Source organism: Phaseolus vulgaris, chromosome 2 (assembly GCF_051622355.1).
Source record: "Phaseolus vulgaris cultivar YP4 chromosome 2, ASM5162235v1, whole genome shotgun sequence".
Taxonomy (NCBI): domain Eukaryota; kingdom Viridiplantae; phylum Streptophyta; class Magnoliopsida; order Fabales; family Fabaceae; genus Phaseolus; species Phaseolus vulgaris.
This window is the reverse complement of record NC_143499.1, coordinates 30911436-30931580: the sequence shown is the minus strand read 5'-3', so window position 1 is coordinate 30931580 and position 20145 is coordinate 30911436. Positions and strand designations below refer to the sequence as shown.

The window sequence follows — 20145 nt, the reverse complement described above, 5'->3', positions numbered from 1 at the left end:
ATCATCATGTCCCCTTCCATCTTTGCATCTGAAGAGGGATAGAGAAATTATTGTTCATCTTAATCCACTCTTCCTGTTTCCTTCATATTTCTTGATCCAAATCATGGATATTCCCTCACATCCTACACACACAAAAAATATGATAGTGAGAAATAGATGTAAGTATAGTAGACAAATAATCCTTTAAGGTGTGAGAATGAGGCCCAAACTTACAAATATTAGGGTTTCATCTTTCTACACCCCACAATTTTCTTAAGTACCTTCCATACAGTTTGGTGAAAATTGGTCGAATTCCTTTCGTTAATATAATTGTTTCATTTAAAAACACACTTCTTTAAATTTTGAGCCAAGTGTATATTTTCAACTCTTATATAAATATTCAATTATAAATCAATCTATTTTAATTTTCGCAGCAATGAAAAATATTAATTACTTTTAATTTCAATTTGTGTTGTCGTTTTTTTTCTCTTAAATTTTTTTTAAATCAAGTTTTATTTCACATCGATTCCTATTCATTTCTCTATTTGTTCAGAGCAATGTGTTCTGTTTTATGGATAGATAGTGACAAATAATTGCAAGTAATAGTAAGTATATTATTGTGAGAAAAATAGTTTCCTATTAAAATAAAAGCTATCTTAATCATATAGTATAGGCTGACACGTGTTCCTCCTAATATTATAATTTTTACTTTAGAAAAAGAGTTCATGTAAGCAAACATACTAAAATATCCTTATGTGTAAGAGTAAGAAGAGTAAAAGTGAAACAGTAAAAAGAGTGTATTATTCAATTAAAGTCAATGTACATAGGGGCTCAACCTTATAGTTATATAGGGGAAGAACCTATGTAAAAGATTCACTACAACAGAAAATAACTACTATGTAACAACACTTACAGTATTATATCTAACACCCCCCATAAACTTATGAGTGAGTTATCAACCACCCTAAGTTTATCTTTGAATTTCTGAAACATAGTTTCTGACAAAGGTTTAGTGAGGACATCGGCAAGTTGAAATTGAGACGGGAGATGAACAACCAACAGCTGCTTACGCTGAACACGGTCACGGACGAAATGTAAGCCAAGCTCGAAATGTTTCGAACGGGAATGTAGAACAGGATTGGCAGCAATATGAACAACACCGAGATTATCATAATGAATTATTGGAGTGGAAGAGGGGATGCGTAGTTCCGTCATCAGAGACTGGATCCAGGTAATATCAGCAAGGACAGCGACAATGCTTTTGTACTCAGCCTCAGTACTGCTTTTGGAGACAACTTTTTGTTTCTTTGATGACCAAGACACAAGATTGTGACCCACAAATATGCAATATTCAGTGGTAGACTTGCGATCATCCAAGTTCGTGGCCCAATCTGAATCACTGAAACCCGTGATAGAATAGTTTGGGGAAGGAGTTAAGAGAAGACCGTGAGTTGATGTGCCAGCCAAGTATCGCAGAATGCATTTCACAGCTTTCCAATGATGAATCTGGGGCTGATGCATGTACTGGCAAACACGGTTAACCGAGAAGGAGATTTCGGGTCTGGTGATAGTAGCATATTGCAAGGCACCAACAATAGACCGATATAACGTTGGATCATCAACGGAGACAGATTCATTAGCGATAAGCCGTAAAGAAGAAAGCATTGGAGAGGGTTGGGGCTTTGAGTTGACCATGTTAGTTCGACATAAGAGATCTTTAATATACTTTGCTTGAGATAGATGAATGGAATTGTCTTTAAGCTAAGAAACTTCGATTCCTAAGAAGTAATGCAGCGGTCCAAGATCCTTCAAGGCAAAGGATAAGCCTAACTGTTTGATGAATTCCTGCACTAAGACCAAAGAACTACCAGTAACTAAGATATCATTAACATAAATTAGGATAAAGATAGTGTGAGATTGAGTAAACCGTGTGAAGAGAGAAGTGTCACTCTTAGCAGCAACGAAACATAGACGAAGAAGAGTTATGGAGAGCTTTTCAAACTAGGCGTGAGGTGCCTGTTTGAGACTGTATATGGCTATATTCAGTCAACAAACAAGAGTAGAGTCAGTGGAGAATCCAGGTGGTTGTTGCATGTAGACAGGAGATGACAAGTCACCATGGAGAAAGACATTGTTGATATCGATTTGATGAATTGGCCACCGTGAGTTTAAGGCAATAGTCAAGACAATTCGAATGGTGGTTGGCTTGATGACAAGGCTAAAAGTATCAGTAAAATCATATCCTTCGTATTGTTGAAAGCCTTTGGCTACAAGCCGAGCTTTGTAGCGTTGAAGAGACCCATCATAGTTATATTTCAGTTTGAAAATCCATTTAAAACCAACTAAATTTGCACCATCAAGCAAGGAAGTAAGAGTCCCAGTGTTATTTAGAACAAGAGCATGATATTCAGATTGCATTGCATGAAGCCATTGAGGATGATTCATAGCTTGTTTGTAGGTGGACGACTGAAAAGAATCATTAGTCACAACAATATGGAGAATTTTGGGTTTAGATATACCTACCTTAGCGCGAGTTACCATGGGATGAAGATTGGGAACAAGAATAGGAGAAGTAGTCTGATAATGATTATGAGCAATATATATAGGTGATGACTGAGTGGGTGTAGGTGTAGGAGAGGAACAATTAGGAACAGAAACCATAGTTATAGGTAAAGAAGAAGAGGAAGAATCAATAGTATTACTCTCATTATGAATAACAAAAGGATTATCATGTTTGGAAAAAGGAAACAAATATTCATTGAAAATCACATGTCTTAAGATGATAGTCTTTCCAGAAGGAGTTAGGCAAACATACCCTTAGTGTGTATTGTTATAAACAAGAAATAAACACAAAGATGACTTAAAATCAAACTTATGTTGATTATAAGGTCTCAAAAGAGGATAACAAGCACACCCAAAGATACGAAGAAAGGTATAATTAGGTTTAGATGAAAACAACTTTTCATGAGGACTAACATTATCTAAAACAGGCGTTGGTAAAATATTAATAATATGAACAACAGAGATAAAGGCCTCACCCCAAAATTTAAGAGGAAGATAAGCAGCAGAAAGAAGAGCCAAACCCGTTTCAGCAACATGACGATGTTTGCGTTCGACAGATCCATTTTGTTCGTGAGTGTGCGGACAAGTAAATCGATGAGTAATACCATGATCATGCAAGATTTTTGTTAAGAAAATAAATTCCTTAGCATTATCATTTTGAAGACATTTGATGAGAAAACCAATTTGTTTTTCAGCAAGTAATTTGAAACGCAAAAAGACAGCAGTAGCTTGAGATTTTGAAGTTATAAGATACAACCAAATATACCTAGAAAACGCATCAATAAAAGCAATGTAATACATAGATCCATCACGCGCAGTAACATGTGAGGGACCCCAGATATCAACAAAAACTAACTGAAGAGGAGCAGTATAGACAGTGTGTGAAAGTGAAAAAGGAAATTGATGACTTTTGGCAACAACACATGAATCACAAAACAAATAATTTTTATTGCACGATATATTGCTCATTCGCATTACACATTGAACAGTTCTAGATGAAGCATGACCAAGTCTTTTATGCCACAATTCATACGGAGATATAACAGAGATGTGAGAACTAGTATTCACAGAGGGTAGCAAAGAGCTGTGTAATGAGGGAAAAACATACAAGCCATCACGTATGTTTCCTTGGAGAAGAATCTCTTTGGTATCCTGATTTTTGACAAAGCACTGATTAGGATAAAATTCAAAGAACACATTATTATCACGTGCAAACTTAGAGACACTAATAAGATTTTTATGAATGGAAGGAACATGCAAAAGATTATGTAAACGGAAGGAAGCATTAGAACCAGAAGAACATAGGGAAGCAAAACCAAGATGCTGAATATTCATACCTGACCCATTTCCCAATTGCACAGTATCATTACCAGAATAGTTCATTTTCTTGGAGAAGATAGAGGAATCATGCGTGATATGATGAGTGGCGCCGCTATCAGGGTACCACAAAGGGTCAGTAACGATGGAAGGGGTTCCCAAAATTGAAGGTTCAGGGTCACCTACAGAGGAAGGCTGAAAAAGGGCAGTATTAGCCGAAACACTGGATGGTAAAATAGGAGCAGACCTGTGCCAACAATGAAGAGCAATATGGCCAAATTTGAAACAAAGTTGACTTTGAACCCGAAGAGGTTGAGAAGAAGAAGAATCAAAAACTCCACTCCATGAATTCTTTTGTGAATTACGAAACCGTGGTTGTCGTTTATTGAAGGAATGACAGGCAGAGCCACGGCCGCCACACAAATTGGTTCCACGAAACGAAGATCGTGAAGGGGCCGAAGGGTTCCATTGAGTAGAAGCAGTATTAGCTTGAATGAAAAGGACGATCAAGAGACTATGTTTGTCAAACCTCTCTTCTTGAGCCAGGAGCAATGCTTCAATGTCGTCTACAGTGTAGGGATCAAGACGGGACGTGACAGAGGTGATGAACGAATCATACTCCTCAGGAAGACCATCCAGGATGGCTTCAAGATGATCTTCTGTGGAAACATTGGAGTCAACAGCCGCAAGAGAATCGACAACCCGCTTGATGTCAAGAAGATAAACACTGATAGATCGATCCCGCTTAGGGGTTTTCAACTGGGTTTTGAGCTTGCGAACTCTCGCACGGGTATTGGACGCCAAAATAGACATTCAGCTTGTCCCAAATTTGATAAGCCGATCGTAAACCAACCATTTTGGTTAACAAAGAATTCGACATCGAAGCCAACAGCCAAGCAACCAGAAGATTATCTTGTTGTTTACGTAGAAGAAAGAGAGGATTAGGGTTTTCTTTACCAGAAGAGAGAAACGGCGGAGGAGTGGAAGATGATTCCAAAAATTTGAGTAAATTGAGACCTTCGACCTGCGCAAGAATCTGTTGACTCCAAATCAGGAAGTTGTCATCGGTGAGTTTCAGGGTGAGAGACGTAGGAAAGGTATGAAGTTGAGAAGAGGGAGAGGAAGAGGATGAAGGGGTTTCTTTATCGGAGGTAGGAGAAGATGAAGAAGACATGATCAGAGTTCAAGAAAAAAATGAACCCGATCTTGATACCATGTAAGAGTAAGAAGAAGAGTAAAGGTGAAACAATAAAAGAAGTATTATTCAATCATAGTGACTGTACATAGGGGCTGAACCTTATAGTTATATAGGGGAAGAACCTATGTAAAAGACCCAAGACCCACTATAACAAAAAAATACTGATATGTAAGAGCACTCACAATATTATATCTAACTTTATGAAAATATTTGTTATAATTTAATATTACATACCTTAGCTTTGAAAAATGTAAATAAGACATTTATAAAAATGGGGTAGATAAATTGATTTAATCTTATTGGCAAGATTATCTATTTGACCACTTTTCTTCACATATAAATGTTTATTACAAAAAAATCCAAACTAGTACAAGATACGGTAAGACAATTAATTATAAAAAGGTAACTATTTAGAATTAGCATACAAATAATTAGGTAACTATTTTTCGTTTAATAACTTTTTCTCAGTTTGAATGTTTTTAGTTTAATAATATTTTTTTAGAGAAGAGACAATATAATCTATTGTTTGTTTATATATCATTTTAATCAGCAAATTAGTTTTAAATGATAAAATATGATTCGCTATTGACGTCATATATTAATATAGCAAAACTATTATCAAATTAACTTGCTTTCAAAAAAATATAACAAAATTCATAATGTATAAAATACTGAAATAAATTTGAAAAAAAAAAACATCATCAAGAAGTATTGAGCCACTATATTCAAAACATTTTCGTGAGTTATTTATTTTTTATTGGAAATATTTTTGAATTATGATTATCTCCTTGTACATTGTCTTTAAAATAGAAAATACTTTAAATCCTGCTATATGTGTAGGCGATTCATTGTAAATATTACAATAGATATGTAATTAAGTTACATACCTACATAATTTTCAAATAACACAAGATAAACACTCGTCAAATGTTTTTTTTCATCAAAAAAATAAAAATAAAAATAATATATATATATATATATATTTAAAGAAAAAACTAATTTGATGCTATTAAATTTTAGTCAAACAACTTATTTAATTTTCAGTCATCTTTAAGTTTAATTTTCATGAAAGTCTGCATTAATTATTTCATAAATGTATGGCTTGACGAAGAAAAGAGGATGGATTGGTTATAATTTATTTTGAACCACAAAGTATATTTAATAATTGAGGATCCAATAATTAATACAGTATTCCCTAAAGTATTTCATTTTGAGTGAGTTTGATTAAGATTTTTGCAACAGTTAAAATCATCTGCAGCGTTGCAGTGCACTATGATTTGAAGCGAAAAAAAAAAAAAGCAGCTGGGAAGGAGAGTGACGTGGGCCCTGTCGTCATAATAAACATTGGAACACGTGTTAATCAGATAAGGCATGATAACGTTGGAGAAAATGAATAAACAGTAGAAGAAATAAAAAAAGAAAAGTGAGAAAGGAATGAAGGAAGAGGAAGGTTCTGGAAAGTGGACAAAGCAACGGTTGAAAGCCATATTCGGATGCATCAGCGGCTGGATCAGAGCTCCGCCACGTAACCATTGGCATCCTCTTCTAGCGTCTTCTTCTATCACTCCTATTTCTTGTGGGCCCCACCTCTCTTTTATTTTTTTCCTTTTTCACAATTTCGCTTTCATTCTCGAACCATCAATTAACTCTCGCATCCGAAACTTCTAGAAACAACAAGAACCTACCATCCCTCTCTCTCTCTCCCTTTCTCTCTCAACCTTTGATTCTTCCGCTTCCGACCGTGTTTCTGGTTCTCCGTTGGGCGGGTGGCAGAACTGGTATTCAATATTTCTATCAGACAGATCAAGGTAACCTAATACATCGCTGATAATGATTATTGGTTTGTTAGTATTATTTTGTTTCACCATATATATGCTTTCTGGATGATATCAAGAGGAACCGGGTTGGGTAAAGGTTAGATAGGTTCCGATTCTAGACTTTCTCGTAGATGTAGTTTACCTTATCCAAATAACTTTGCAGTAGTTAAGTACTAAATTCATACATTTAGTTTATTTTAGGAGACGGTTATGAGCGCAGAGAAGTGATTAATTAGGCAGCTTAGCAAGGTTTCAGTTCCAGATCTGGTAGCGGAGCTGATGATGACCCCATTAGCGGTGGAGCAAACAGGTGAATCAGCGCCGGCGGACTTGCAGAGATCCATTCCGACGCCGTTTCTGACGAAGACGTACCAGCTCGTGGACGATCCCTCTGCGGATGACCTAATTTCCTGGAACGAAGATGGCACGAGTTTCATCGTTTGGCGGCCCGCGGAATTCGCACGTGATTTGCTTCCGAAGTACTTCAAACACAACAACTTTTCCAGTTTTGTCCGTCAGCTAAACACCTATGTAACCACTGCAGGCGAGCTCGTTTTATTTCCCTCTATTATCGAATGTTTCTCAGTTTGTGTGTTGTTGTGTGCAGGGATTTCGGAAGGTTGTCCCTGACCGTTGGGAATTCGCCAACGACTGTTTCCGGCGAGGTGAGAGAACTCTGCTTCGCGACATACAACGCCGGAAAATACTACTGGTGCCTCCAACTGCTGCACCGTCAGTAGTCACAGCCAATACTGTAACGGTGGCTGTGGCGGCACCGGCGATCAGAGCAGTGTCTCCAACGACTTCCGGCGACGAACAGGTACTATCCTCGAACTCATCTCCGATTGCTGGAAATAGTAATAATACAGTGCACCGCACCACGAGTTGCACTACTGCGCCCGAGCTGTCAGAAGAAAATGAACGGCTTAGAAAAGAGAACATGCAACTGAATCAAGAGTTGAGTCAATTGAAGAGTTTGTGTAATAACATAATCGCTTTGATGACCAATTACGCTTCTGGTTTTAGCCGTCAGCAGTTAGAATCGTCCACTAGTGCTGTGAGGACAGTGCCGGTGCCGGAAGGGAAGGCTCTTGAGCTTTTGCCTGCAAAGCATCTTTCGTCGGCTGATGACGCCGTGCATGTCGGTGGCGCTGCCGGCTTCGTGCCATGTACGACGGCGAATGCGGCGGAGGCAGAGGTTCCCAAGCTGTTTGGGGTTTCTATTGGGTTGAAACGGTGTAGGACAGAGTGCGAAGCGGAACAGGAGGGAGAAGAACAGAATCAAATGCACACGCTAGCACTAACGCAGGCACAGACACAGACACAATCGTCGCAAGAACCAGATGGCGGGCCAGATGTGAAATCTGAGCCGCTTGATGGGGATGAGTCGGATGATCAGGATGGTCGCTGGCTGGAGCTTGGGAAATAATGCGCCTTCAAAATCTCTCTACTAATTTGGTAGAATGACATAAGGCACGTGACTTGTGCGAGCAGTCTTTGCACATTAAAGACATACACTAAGCTAAAGCTGCAAGACCACATCGGCTTGCACTATCAGAGCTGAGACGCTACCATTGGCCTTGTTTGTAGTGAAAGCTGCACCACGTGGAAAGGGTATTTCAACTTCCTTTCCACTCTTCGCATGAGTGAAAAGTGTTGAAGTCAACTTGCCCGACCACCAAACCTCTTTTATCTTCAGAAATAAATGTTCTTGGTAGCTGATGTCGTAAAAGATAATGAACACGTCAAACTGAGACAAGAGAAAGGGCAGCCCCTACCCTAAGCATTAACGTCTCCTTTTTTTTAAGGAACATTTGTGCGATAGAGCATAACATGTATGTACATATGTGTGTACAACATTATAAATCTTTTCGAATTTCGGTTTAGCCTAGCCTTCGTCACTATGGAGTGTTCTGTAGTCTTTAAAAGTCTTTTTTAGAGGATCAGTGTTATTATCTCTCAAAAGTTTAATGTTTATGGCATCTTATCATAGGCCTAATTCTTAAACTTTTTTTTATTGTTGATTGAAATTTCAATCAATACTTAAAAAGTTATACAGAGTGTCATATTAGTTACTTTTTATCATGTTTGTATTTTCTTTTGTCCATTAATGGATTTTTTTTAGCTTTCTGATATAAAAGATTTGTTCGTGGTAACTTGATTGACCAAGACTTGTTATGATAATAAAAATCAAGATTTATTTAAGATATGTTTGTAGTAATATGGTTACAAATTTTATTTACAATAATTATCCTCACATTTTGTGAGGTGAGAAGTTGTGTGAAAATTACTACACTAATTGATCGGATTTTCAATTATTTTAATTTAATTAAAAAATGTAAAATGCGATTTAATAACAATTGATTAGAAAATTAGTAGGTAAAATTTTAGTATTTTGTTTCATTTATATGTGCTTTATTAGTGTTTTCAATGTTTACAATTTTTAAGTTCACCTAACTAACCTTTTTTTATGAGAAAAAAAACATTTTGAAGTTTGAAATTTTTAGAAATTCTTCATTCTGTCTGTGATTGAAACAAGTTACCCCCCTTTGAAACATTCACCGATGCACTTCACATATTCGCCAAGATAAAATGTTGTGCAAATGGCCATTTTGAAATATTGAATTGTAGACTTTTGTTTCCACTGTTCTTTATTATATCCCTCTTTTCAGAGTGCTTCTTCCTGCAACTCCTTCTGTCACCCATATTAAATGTAAAAATATTTATTTATCCTTTTTGCGTCATACTCATACACAATTTTCAGAATGGATTTGAAAATGTTTTTTAGATTTATAAATTTTGAAAGTCTTTATTTTTTTAATATGAGATAAGTATTATGTAATTTGAATATATTTTAAATTATATAATTTTAAAGCTAATTTCATATTTAGAAAAGACTTCTAAATTATATAATTTAGAAGTTAATCACGTATTTGAATTTTTTTTTATAAATTACATAATTTATTTAGAAGTTAATCTTATATTCAGATTTATGAAAACATTTCTATTTTAATCTTATATTCAGAAAATACTTATAAAAAAAATTGGATTATGTAATTCAAAATATTTTAAAAAAATAATTTTAGAATAAAAAATTTATTAGAGTGGCATAAGAATGTACTATTGAGGTGTTGGAAGAAGCAGACCACTTTTCAATCCAAAAGCTTGACGTGATACTTGGGCCCCCAATGCATATATTTCTCAACAGCTAGGTTCACTACAACTCCTATTAGCAACCCAATATCTTTTAGGCAATTTCTTTCTGCAACCCTACATTTTTTTCTTGCACTTCTACAATTTTATAAATCTCAAAACCGACCTTCACCTGTTATTTGAATTCGAGATTTGGGAGTGTGTTACGGATTTATCAATCTGAAAATAAATCATATTGCTTTCCGGATTAGGAGGTGTTGCATAAGCAAAGTTTGTATTATTGGATTCTGGATTCAAAGCCTAATTTTTATTACGGATTGGTAGATCCGGGATGATTTTTTTTATCTATAGATTTCTGAATTTGAAATGCATATTTTAAATTACGAATTGACGCATCTGGAACTGTTTTTAAATTAAAAGTTCAAAATATGAATATTTAATATATTTTTAATGAAGATGGGTGAAAAATTATAAAGATAGTGATGGAAATAAGAAAAATTATAGTTTACCACTTATCAAAAAAGTTACACCAACTTTCCCAACTATTTTAATAATATAATAATATATATTGATATCTTGAATAAAATATTAATATCTGAGTATGTGAAGTAGTTGTTTTTACTCTATACATGTGAAACTATGGCCCTGTAGAAATAACTTTGGTTTAATTATGGGTAGAGAAGTACCTTAGCACCATCTTACTTGCACAAAAACATTCAAGCTAGATGTGACTACGATAATTTATTTATTACTATGTAATCCACCATAGAATTCTCAGTTCAACATTAAATTTATATAAACATAGTATTGCTAAACAATAATGCAGTTCCAATTAAAGAAAGCTGATTGATTTAAAAAATATATATAATTGGAGAGTTCAGAATGGGCTCTGGGCTACTTGACAGCCCACAGTTTGGAGATATATGTTACATGGACTCTTTCTTCCTACACCTCCATACCTTCTTGTGCCACCCCATACTAAATATGAAAATACCATTTTATCCTCTTTTTTTCACTCCCTTGAATTTGAAATAATAAGTCTATGGATTATGTAATCCGGATAAATATCCGGATTACATAATCCAGAAGTCAATTTCATATTTAGAAAAGACTTATGGATTATGTAATCCGGAAGCTAATAACACATCTGAAAAAAAGACTTCCAGATTACATAATCCGGAAGCTAATCTTATGTATAGAAAAGACTTCCAGATTATGTAATCCGGAAGCTAATCACAAAAGACTTTCGGATTACATAATCCAGAAGCTAATTCTGAATCTAGAAAAAGACTTTCAGATTATATAATCCGGAATATTGAAAAGGGTATTTTTGGAATTAGAAAAATTTATGGATGTGACACAAAAAGGTATGGAGGTGCAGGAAGAAGCAGCCTGTTACATGCCCAAACATTTTCATAGGGCTTTATGCTACAATCATTATTTTTAAAACAAGGGCATTTATCCTCTTAAATTTTGTTTTTTTTTATAAATAAATATCTTAAAAATTAGCTTTATTTTAATTAATATTTACATTTTATCTTATTTACATGTAGAAACCTTAAAATTTATTTATTTTAATTAACTCTTAAATTTATTTATTTTTTAAATAGATATCCAAAACTTTAACCTTATTTTAATATTTTTAAAATTTATTATTTTTTAGAAATACTTTTTCTAACAACGATTTTAAAAAAATTCATCAAAGATTAATAGCTTTTGTTTGATTTATCTTAAATATTAACATTTAATTTTAGAAACAAAATAATAATTAAACACTATATTTACTTGCTCTCTTATATCAAAAGTGTAATTGTTATGTGGGAAAATTCTTCCAGCATCTCCATGCCTATACCTTCATAGATGAAGTGAAATGATAATTTTATCATCTTGTTCATGGAGTATCCATTTTCTCCTTCTCAGCAGCAACTCCCCAACTCAAATTTCATTCCAAAAACGTTTTAGGTCATTTTTTAATTTTAAAAGAAATTTTCATAAAATTTTAATTATTTTATTATCTGAATAATACTTTATATTCTCTAAAAATTTGTTATCCAAAAACACTCTAAATATTCTTTAAGAAGAGATAATTCAAAAATTATGGCCTAACCATGTTTTAAATAAGATTATCTTTTAAAATACATATAGTTACGTGTTTCCAATAATTGTAGGACTTGTTGCTTGCTAACTTTTATCTGAAACATGTTTAATTAACAATTATTTAAACAGTATCATATTTTAGCTTAAGTAACTTTCTGATGAAAAAATAAAATAAAATATACTTTTATTTGGATAATAAAAAATTAAATAGGAAACCTATTAAACTTTAATTTAAAATAATATACTTTTATTAATTAAATAAACTTATTGTTTTCTTAATATAATTTTAAATGTAAATTGTGAAATCACATGTTTTGTGTTATATCTGACAAAAACTGAACTAACCAGAAAGCGTTGAAAAAACCAGAAGAATACTTCATTCGTTTCTTCTTCTTTTTCTTCTCTTCTTCTTGTTCGTCGATTATGGAGGAAGAAAGCACTTCAGTAGAATCCAACACCGCAAACGAGCGAATAAAGCTGAACGTGGGCGGAAAGTACTTCGAGACAACGCTATCCACACTCCGCTCCGGCGGCCCCGACTCGCTCCTCTACGCCCTTTCGAACCGTCGCTCGGCCGACCCGAACCCGGTTTTCATCGACCGTGACCCGGAGATCTTCTCCGTCCTCCTCTCGCTCCTCCGCACCTCTCACCTTCCTTCCACCGCGCGCCGCTTCTCCAAACAAGAGCTCGCCGACGAGGCCCTCTTCTACGGCATCGACGCGCACCTCCGTGCTGCCACCGCGCCGCCGCCCTTCAACGGTATTGATGCCGCCCTAGCCGCCTCAATCCGCCCCGCCTCCGAGGGCCTCCCCTCCTCCTTCGCCGCCGCTGATTCCGGCGGCGTTTGGATTGCCCATGGCGGCCAGATCTCCGGCTACGACTCATCCCTCACTCACTCCGGCACCGTCCGCACTCACCTCGATGAAATCGACTCCATATGCCGCGTCTGGCCCGAGATCGCTGCTGTTGGGTCCTTGTCCGACGCCGGCCTTCACTTCTACAACTTCTCCGGCAGCCGCCACGTCGGGTCGGTCCACTGGACTGATCCCCTCGATCCGCGAATCTTCAAGGCGCATGTCAACGCGATAACCGCTTCGGAGAATTCCGTTTTCGCTTCATTCGATTGTCCCCACAGAGAAAATTGCATCCTCGAAGTGGATAAGTCGAATCTTCGGATCGTGAATCAGTTTGCACGGCAATCGGGGAACCAGGCGAAGAACATGGTTCCCGCTAAGCTGACGTGGATTCCGGCGACCGGAGTTCTCGTCGGTAGCGCGGTCACCGGTGGCGCTTTCGGTTTTTCCGGCTATGTCCGATTGTGGGACCCGAGGTCTGGGGAGGTGGTCTGGGAGACGAACGAGCCTGGAGGTTCGGGACGGAGCAGCAGGTTCGGGGATTCGTTTGCTGACGTAGAGGTTGACGTTGAGGGGTTGTTGCTTTTCAAGTTATGTTCTAAGTCCGGGGATTTGGCTATGGCGGATATGCGGTTTCTGAAGGATGATCCTTGGATTTATCTAAAAGAAAAGAACGCTAGTTTGGTGAGTTGTGGTGAAGTGGGGAATAGTGTGGTGCATTGTTACAGGAGGCAAGTGTTTGTGTCTAGAGATGGTGGGTTGGAGGTTTGGTCAAGGGTGGAACAAAGGGAAAATGTTGATACAAGGAGTGAGAATGAAAGTGATGCTGAAGGATTTTATAGGAGGAATTTTGTGGATAAAAGAGAGGATTCAGAGAGAGGGATTATAAAAAAGATTGAAGGTGGTGGGGATAGGTTGTTCGTTAGTAGAGAAGATGTTGAGGGGATTGAAGTGTGGGAGAGTTCTCGTTCTGCTGGAGCCATTTCTGTTTTGTGACCAGGGATGTAAACAGTTTCTTAGTTAGGTAGGATTTCTTCACGAAAAAAAAAGGAATTTACTGGAGCTTAATTGTTGTCAGCATTAAATGAATAAAACTTAATTTATTTTGTAAGCAATGAGTAAGTCACAATTTGATGCAACTTTTATTTTGTCATATTTTCTCTATTTCCTTACTGTTATGCTCTTGATGAATTGACCTTTGGGCAAGCATATACATGATTATTAGTGCAAACTTTATCTTGATTTTACAATTCTGCATAGGAAATGCCTCACTCAACTTTCTTTGCCTTCTATTGTATATGCTGCATTGTATTAACTATGTCATCTTAATTGATTATTTTTATACGGGACTTTTTAAAATCCAATTCTTCTAGAAAGATCTTTCATTCTTCCTTTCCCTTTGGTACTCTAGTTTTATTTCGTGATGGAAATCTCAGATCAATCTAGTTTGCTTCACATGTAAACTTCCACTTTATGCATTGGTCTGTTGACTGATTACGAAGTTTTGAGTTCCAGTGACTTTGGTTCCCAGGTCTCCAACTTCTGGTAAGCTTCCACCATGTATATAGTTATAGTAATTTGTCTATATTTGTTGATTGTCATTCTTGATCATTATATGTGGGTGGTATATTCACATAGGCAATTAATACATTTTATATTAGTGACAAAGTCTGCTATTATGCTTCAGGGTGAGATGTGCATAAGAAATCATTTTTTTATCTGAAGTATTTCATTACAACTCACCCATTTGTTGTTAATTAGCTGATTGCTTATTTCTGTTTATGTATCCTATATTCTTTTTATTTTCTTTCTAAAGCCATTGTTTATTGATATGATTAGAATATAAGGATATAACATATTTACGTGTTCTTATTTTCTGTTTTACTCTGTCTGGAGTCTGAACTCACTAGTTGTTCAATGCACACATTGATACCGTTAGTACAGTTTAGATACCTCCTGCAACTAATTAACCAAATGAATCATAAGATCGGTATAATTGTCGAGTTAGTAACTTAGAAGGTCATGATTGTTGAATAAAACACGAGTTAAACAATTGAAAGAATTGAATGATCACTGGGTTTGCTTAAAAATATTAAGCTCTAAACTGTCATTGAGTCATAAAGTCAATGGGTATTTTTGATAGATTAATACATCTATTGTATCACCTTATCATTTTTTACAGTGAGATAAATTAATTAGCTAAACTATTCTCATGTTTGGTTTTTAGATGCAAAATAAGAAAAAGTAGAAAAAGATAAGATAATATCTACTTCTCTTTAGTCTAGACTAGAGGCTCCATTAACAAAGTGATCAATACTCCTCACTTTTTCTTTATGGTTCTTCAATTGCAAACCCAACTCATCAAAAGATCAAAATTCCTTGAAATTTCCACTATTCACTGTTCAACAATGACCTGCCTTACCTTTCTCCTTTTTGGATTTTTGCTTTTTGTTTTTGCATTTGGGTTGCCCTTTTCAACCCAGGTTGTAAGATTTGCCTGCTTCATTTATTCTCTGGTCAGAAGTCTGATGCCCAAACTGTCTTATCATTGGGGTGAGTTTTGTTGATAGGTACTTGCTGGAGCAACAGGGTTAACGTTAAGGGGGTTAATCCTTCCAACACATGTAAGTAGCATCTTGAGTTGGATGTGAAGTCAAATTGTTTTCTCCCAAGTATTTGCATGAGCTAATTATTTTTCAAGATTTGATTTTAATTTATGGAGATTTTTGCTCCCATAGAAATGTATCCTAGTATGAATGATATGCTTGAGATCCTTCCAACTTTTGGTAGTTTTGTCTCACCCTGTGTGGTAATATGTAGTTCTTTTTGAAACCAGCTCTTTTTAGAAATAGGATTTTCACTGTGGGAGAAAAAATGTACTTCAAATTTGATAGAAAATATTAGCAGCTTAAGGATAATTTATGGCTTTGGTTGGGTTCCATGTAAATTTGGTAGTGAGTCATGACCTTGTTTGTTTTGTTTTTAGTAAGGCAGGTAGTTGAAATTTGGTGAACTTTGTCTTGTATTTATGCAGGGTTCACTCCAGAAGTGAGCAAAGAGGGCATTATCACTCCTTGTTTGGAGTGAGCGAGAATGAGATCTTATAATCATCCGATTTCAGAAACATCTAACACATTGAGCTCCGACTTTAGTTATTTTTTTTGTAAAAAAACAATTAAAAGGATTTAGTTTCATCATTGGAAAATAATATATTTGAAAGTCGACTTTTGTTGTTTACGTTTTTGTTGTGGTATAGCAAGTGGAAAATGTTGATGATGACTTTTATTGCAACACCTCCACAGGCTACAAAAATATAAACTTTGCATATTATCATTATCAACCATAAAAATTATACTTCTCCCAAAAAAAACTAAAAAATACACAAAGGCTTGAAACACAGCACTTTGAATAATATAAAAAAACCACCATACACATTCCCTTCCACACGTTTTGCATCTTCTCACCCCATAGTAAAGTGAATTAATTCACAGTGGGAGAAAAATAAATGGATAGACATTGGAAGAGGCAAGGAAAGAAATAGCAAGTTAAGTGGAATGAACATGAATTTTGGAGGCACTCACATTTTGGGGTATTTTTTCCAGAAATTGAGAATAAAGTTGAATACTTTTTTATTCTGCTCTAAACCACCTAGAATAAGAAGAGAGCCTTTGTTGATTGACTTGCGAAAGCGGGAAATAAAATTTTCCACGAGTCTTATTCTACAGGAGTTTCAGGGTGAGGTTCCACAGAGGTTTAAATTCCACCACTACCACCCACCAAATGGAAGATGATGATAGTTTCATCATCCTTATTATTGCATCACTTTTCATTATTCACTCATCCTTCTCTCTCTACCCCTCTCTCTCTCTCTCACAATGACAACGTTGGATATCACTGTGGTATCCACTGAAGGTCTGAACCAATACTCTTCCTACTTCAACCGGATCAGACCCTTCTTCACTCTCACCAAGCTCCCCGCGCAACTGCTCTACAACTACGACGGCGGAGGAACAGGGGACCACGTGTTCCGTGTCCCACTCGATCCAACCTTCTTTTCCGACACATATTCGCGCCTCCACTTCCACCTCTACAACAACCGCCGCTTTGCGGGGCCCACGCTCCTCGGATGGTGTCTGATTCCGCCCTCCGACATTGCCTTCCCACCCTCTCCCTCCCCACGCTTCCTCAGTTACCGGCTACGGGCAAAAGACGGTTCCAGGACCCACCTCATCCTCAACCTTTCCCTCCGCTTCCACCCGCCCCATCCCGACACCTGTCAGTCTGTCATTGGGATTCCCGTCACAGCGCTTCGTAAATTTCGCACCGCCACCGGCCACTCGAATATGCACACTGATTTTTGATTTTGTTTTCCTTTTTCCTTTGTTTTAGTTTTAAACAACTCATTATCTCACTTTGGAATTGAGTTTTGGAGGTCAAAACTCCTTTCGGCCATCGCAACTTGGCTAAGCACGGTAACGTGCAAAGGTGGCGTTTCAATCTGTATCTGTATTTTTTTTAACTCATGCGCAGTGCATTACTACTATTATATAAAAAAATATTAAAATAATAATATTGAAACTTTTATAAAAAATGTAGGTTCTAAATATATTATTACCCTTTCACTTCTATACTTTATTAGCATCTTTCATTCCACACACATTTTTATTTTACTTCTTCTAAAATCTTTAAAATTACTTAAATAAATAAATTTACACTTAAAAAAAATTATAAAATATAAACCAATTTTTAAAAATCAAAATAATTAATTGCAATACCATTTTAAAAATTAAAATAAAAATTTAATTTTTAAATTAATTTTTATTATTGTTAAATAGTTTTTAAATTATATCTAATTAGTTATTAAAATTTTAATTATCAATTATTTACTTTCTAAATTTGTTATAAAAATCTAATTAGATATAATTTAAAAATTATTTAATAATAATTGAAATTAATTTACTTTTTTTAAAAAAAAATATTTTTTAATTTAGTTATTATTATAATTAATTATTTTAATTTCTAAAAATTAATTTTTATTTTATTATTTTTTTAGTGTGTTTCACTGAATTTAAGAATTCTACTTTTAAGCTCTCAGGTGAAGTTTTTAAGAAAAAAACATTTAATTATGCATTTTTAAGATGTTTTTAACTTAAAAAATAAACAGAAATAAAGATTAAGCTCTATTTTCAAAAATATTTTTTAATTTAAAAAACGATTTTTATAATTATAACTAGATTTAAAGTTTTTTTTTGTTTTTCTAAGATTACTTACTAATAAATACTTTTTATTTAAAAGACAACTTTTTAAGCTTAAAAAAAACTACCGTTTGTTTCTATTTAAGTTTATCGATATTTTTTATATATTATTTTTTACTAGTTTGATTTAAATTCATATAAATTTATAATCTTTTAAAGTAAGTTTACTTCTTATTGTGGGATTTTAATTTAGTTTTGTATATTGCAAAACATTATGTTTTATTAGTATCAGAATGAAAAAATGTAGCACGCGAGGTCAGTTATATAGTAACTGTGAAGTTATTAATTATATTTTAGTTTAAATATAAAAAAAATGTAATTATCTCATCTTAAATATGCAACTACAACAAGTCTTAAACTTGTTGCTAACAAATGAGTTATTTCTCAATATTTGACTTTATAAAATCTTTAAAGTGATGAACAACAAATTTTAGAAGTCATGTTATCTCAACATATATCTTAATATATATAATTATAAAATTAGTTCAAATTTCAAAGAGATCGATACATCCTTCTAAGACTAGAATAAAAACTAACAAGAAGACCTCCAAAACAAGTTAATCAAGAAGAATTAATTTAGTTGTATGATATACATTAGATTTATTGAAATTCAATCATAATTTTTTTTGTATTTATAAAATTTATGCATTAGATTTTGTTTGTCTTAGTCTATATTTTATTTATTTATTGCTTGGACTAATTCTCAAAGTAGTTGTCACTTTCTTTATTTCTTGATTTTTTTTTATAAGTTTGATGTAATCATGTTTATTTATTTATTTTAGTATTATTTTGTATGTAAATAATATTTGGTGCCTAACATGCATGAGTTTTATTTAAAAAAAGTTGTGAGAATAGACAAGCATAAGTGGAGCATGGAATTTTGGAGATTGACAATTGGAGTCCTTATGGAATTTTGAGGTTGACAATTTGAGTCCATATCATCTAATTATTAATCCCAAAATTGTTAAATCACAGATAAGAGTGTAAGCGCCGCGGAAATTTTGGTACATCCACACTCAAAACCTTTAAGAGCTAAGTACTCCTTTGTGTTGTGTTTATCTGACTTATTTTATTTCTCTTATATAAAATAGTAACTTAATTTAATAATAAATATTGTTTTTTATTTAAAATTGATTATTCATAATCTTTTGATTCACACTCATATATATTAATATTCTTAAATATAATTATCTATAAACAATAGGTTTATATGCAAAATCAGAATCAAACCATAACGTTAAAATAGCTAAAATAATAATGAAAAAAAAATTATACATTTAACTTTTGTTACAATTATCTAAGCTCATAAATTCATTACAGGTAGCTTCGGGGAAAGAAAGAAAAGTGTTGGTTTGTTGGAAGATGAGAACTTTATTGGTAGGAGAAAAAGGGAGTCTGAAGAGTTTATCGGTCTTTGTTCTGATCTTTAATCTACTCCATTATATTATTAATATTAACATTTTAAAATAAATTAAAAGTATTAAAATAATAAATAAAATGAATTCAAGTTAACTTCAATTTAATAATTTATTTTAATTTGTTATTTTGAAGTATGATTTTTTTCATTTAGTAATATTTAATAATGTTTTTTTTTCAATTTCAAATTTATTTTAACTTTGATTTATATTTTTAAAAAAATACTTTTACATGAAATCATTTTATAAAATTATGGGTATGAAATTAACAATTATTTTACAACTATATCTAAATAGATTGTCTCTTTGAGGGTGACAATACAAATGTTTTTATTACATCTAATTTTTAACATAACATAGTTTACTTATTTTCTAAACATACTAATTTACAACAAAAAATTATCATATTAATTAAATTCCTCATATACTCTGAATTTATTTCTTTTTAATTCAGCCAACTTTATTTTTTTATTTTATCATCTTTTTACCTTTACTCT

General features: G+C 34.2%; 3 protein-coding genes across 6 annotated transcripts; all 3 read left to right on the top strand.

Annotated features, from left to right (window-relative positions):
* Positions 1 to 6518: 6518 nt before the first annotated feature.
* Positions 6519 to 8953, top strand: LOC137811394 (heat stress transcription factor B-2b). 4 transcript variants are annotated; one of them, XM_090298574.1, is made up of 4 exons: positions 6691 to 6864; positions 7075 to 7404; positions 7481 to 7693; positions 7900 to 8953. In XM_090298574.1, the coding sequence occupies exons 2-4, from the start codon at positions 7153 to 7155 to the stop codon at positions 7924 to 7926; spliced, it is 492 nt and encodes a 163-aa protein (XP_090154700.1). In that variant the 5' UTR covers positions 6691 to 6864; positions 7075 to 7152; the 3' UTR covers positions 7927 to 8953. The 4 variants fall into 4 exon arrangements, with proteins under 4 accessions (XP_068469224.1, XP_090154700.1, XP_090154701.1 ...); XM_090298575.1 differs by having other exon boundaries at positions 7065 to 7404; XM_068613123.2 differs by having other exon boundaries at positions 6519 to 6864; positions 7481 to 8953.
* A 3483-nt stretch (positions 8954 to 12436) lies between these two features.
* Positions 12437 to 14089, top strand: LOC137811405 (BTB/POZ domain-containing protein). The gene has a single exon (XM_068613138.2). The coding sequence runs from the start codon at positions 12547 to 12549 to the stop codon at positions 13972 to 13974; it is 1428 nt and encodes a 475-aa protein (XP_068469239.1). The 5' UTR covers positions 12437 to 12546; the 3' UTR covers positions 13975 to 14089.
* Positions 14090 to 16365: 2276 nt separating this feature from the next.
* On the top strand, positions 16366 to 17584 carry LOC150029108 (uncharacterized). The gene has a single exon (XM_090298573.1). The coding sequence runs from the start codon at positions 16854 to 16856 to the stop codon at positions 17337 to 17339; it is 486 nt and encodes a 161-aa protein (XP_090154699.1). The 5' UTR covers positions 16366 to 16853; the 3' UTR covers positions 17340 to 17584.
* Positions 17585 to 20145: the final 2561 nt, after the last annotated feature.

Coding starts and splice junctions, on each gene's coding strand:
- LOC137811394 (XM_068613123.2), top strand. CDS start 7,153: ATGATGACCCCATTAGCGGTGGAGCAAACAGGTGAATCAGCGCCGGCG. Junction 7,405..7,480: donor TCCGTCAGCTAAACACCTAT/GTAACCACTGCA, acceptor TGTTGTGTGCAG/GGATTTCGGAAGGTTGTCCC.
- LOC137811405 (XM_068613138.2), top strand. CDS start 12,547: ATGGAGGAAGAAAGCACTTCAGTAGAATCCAACACCGCAAACGAGCGA.
- LOC150029108 (XM_090298573.1), top strand. CDS start 16,854: ATGACAACGTTGGATATCACTGTGGTATCCACTGAAGGTCTGAACCAA.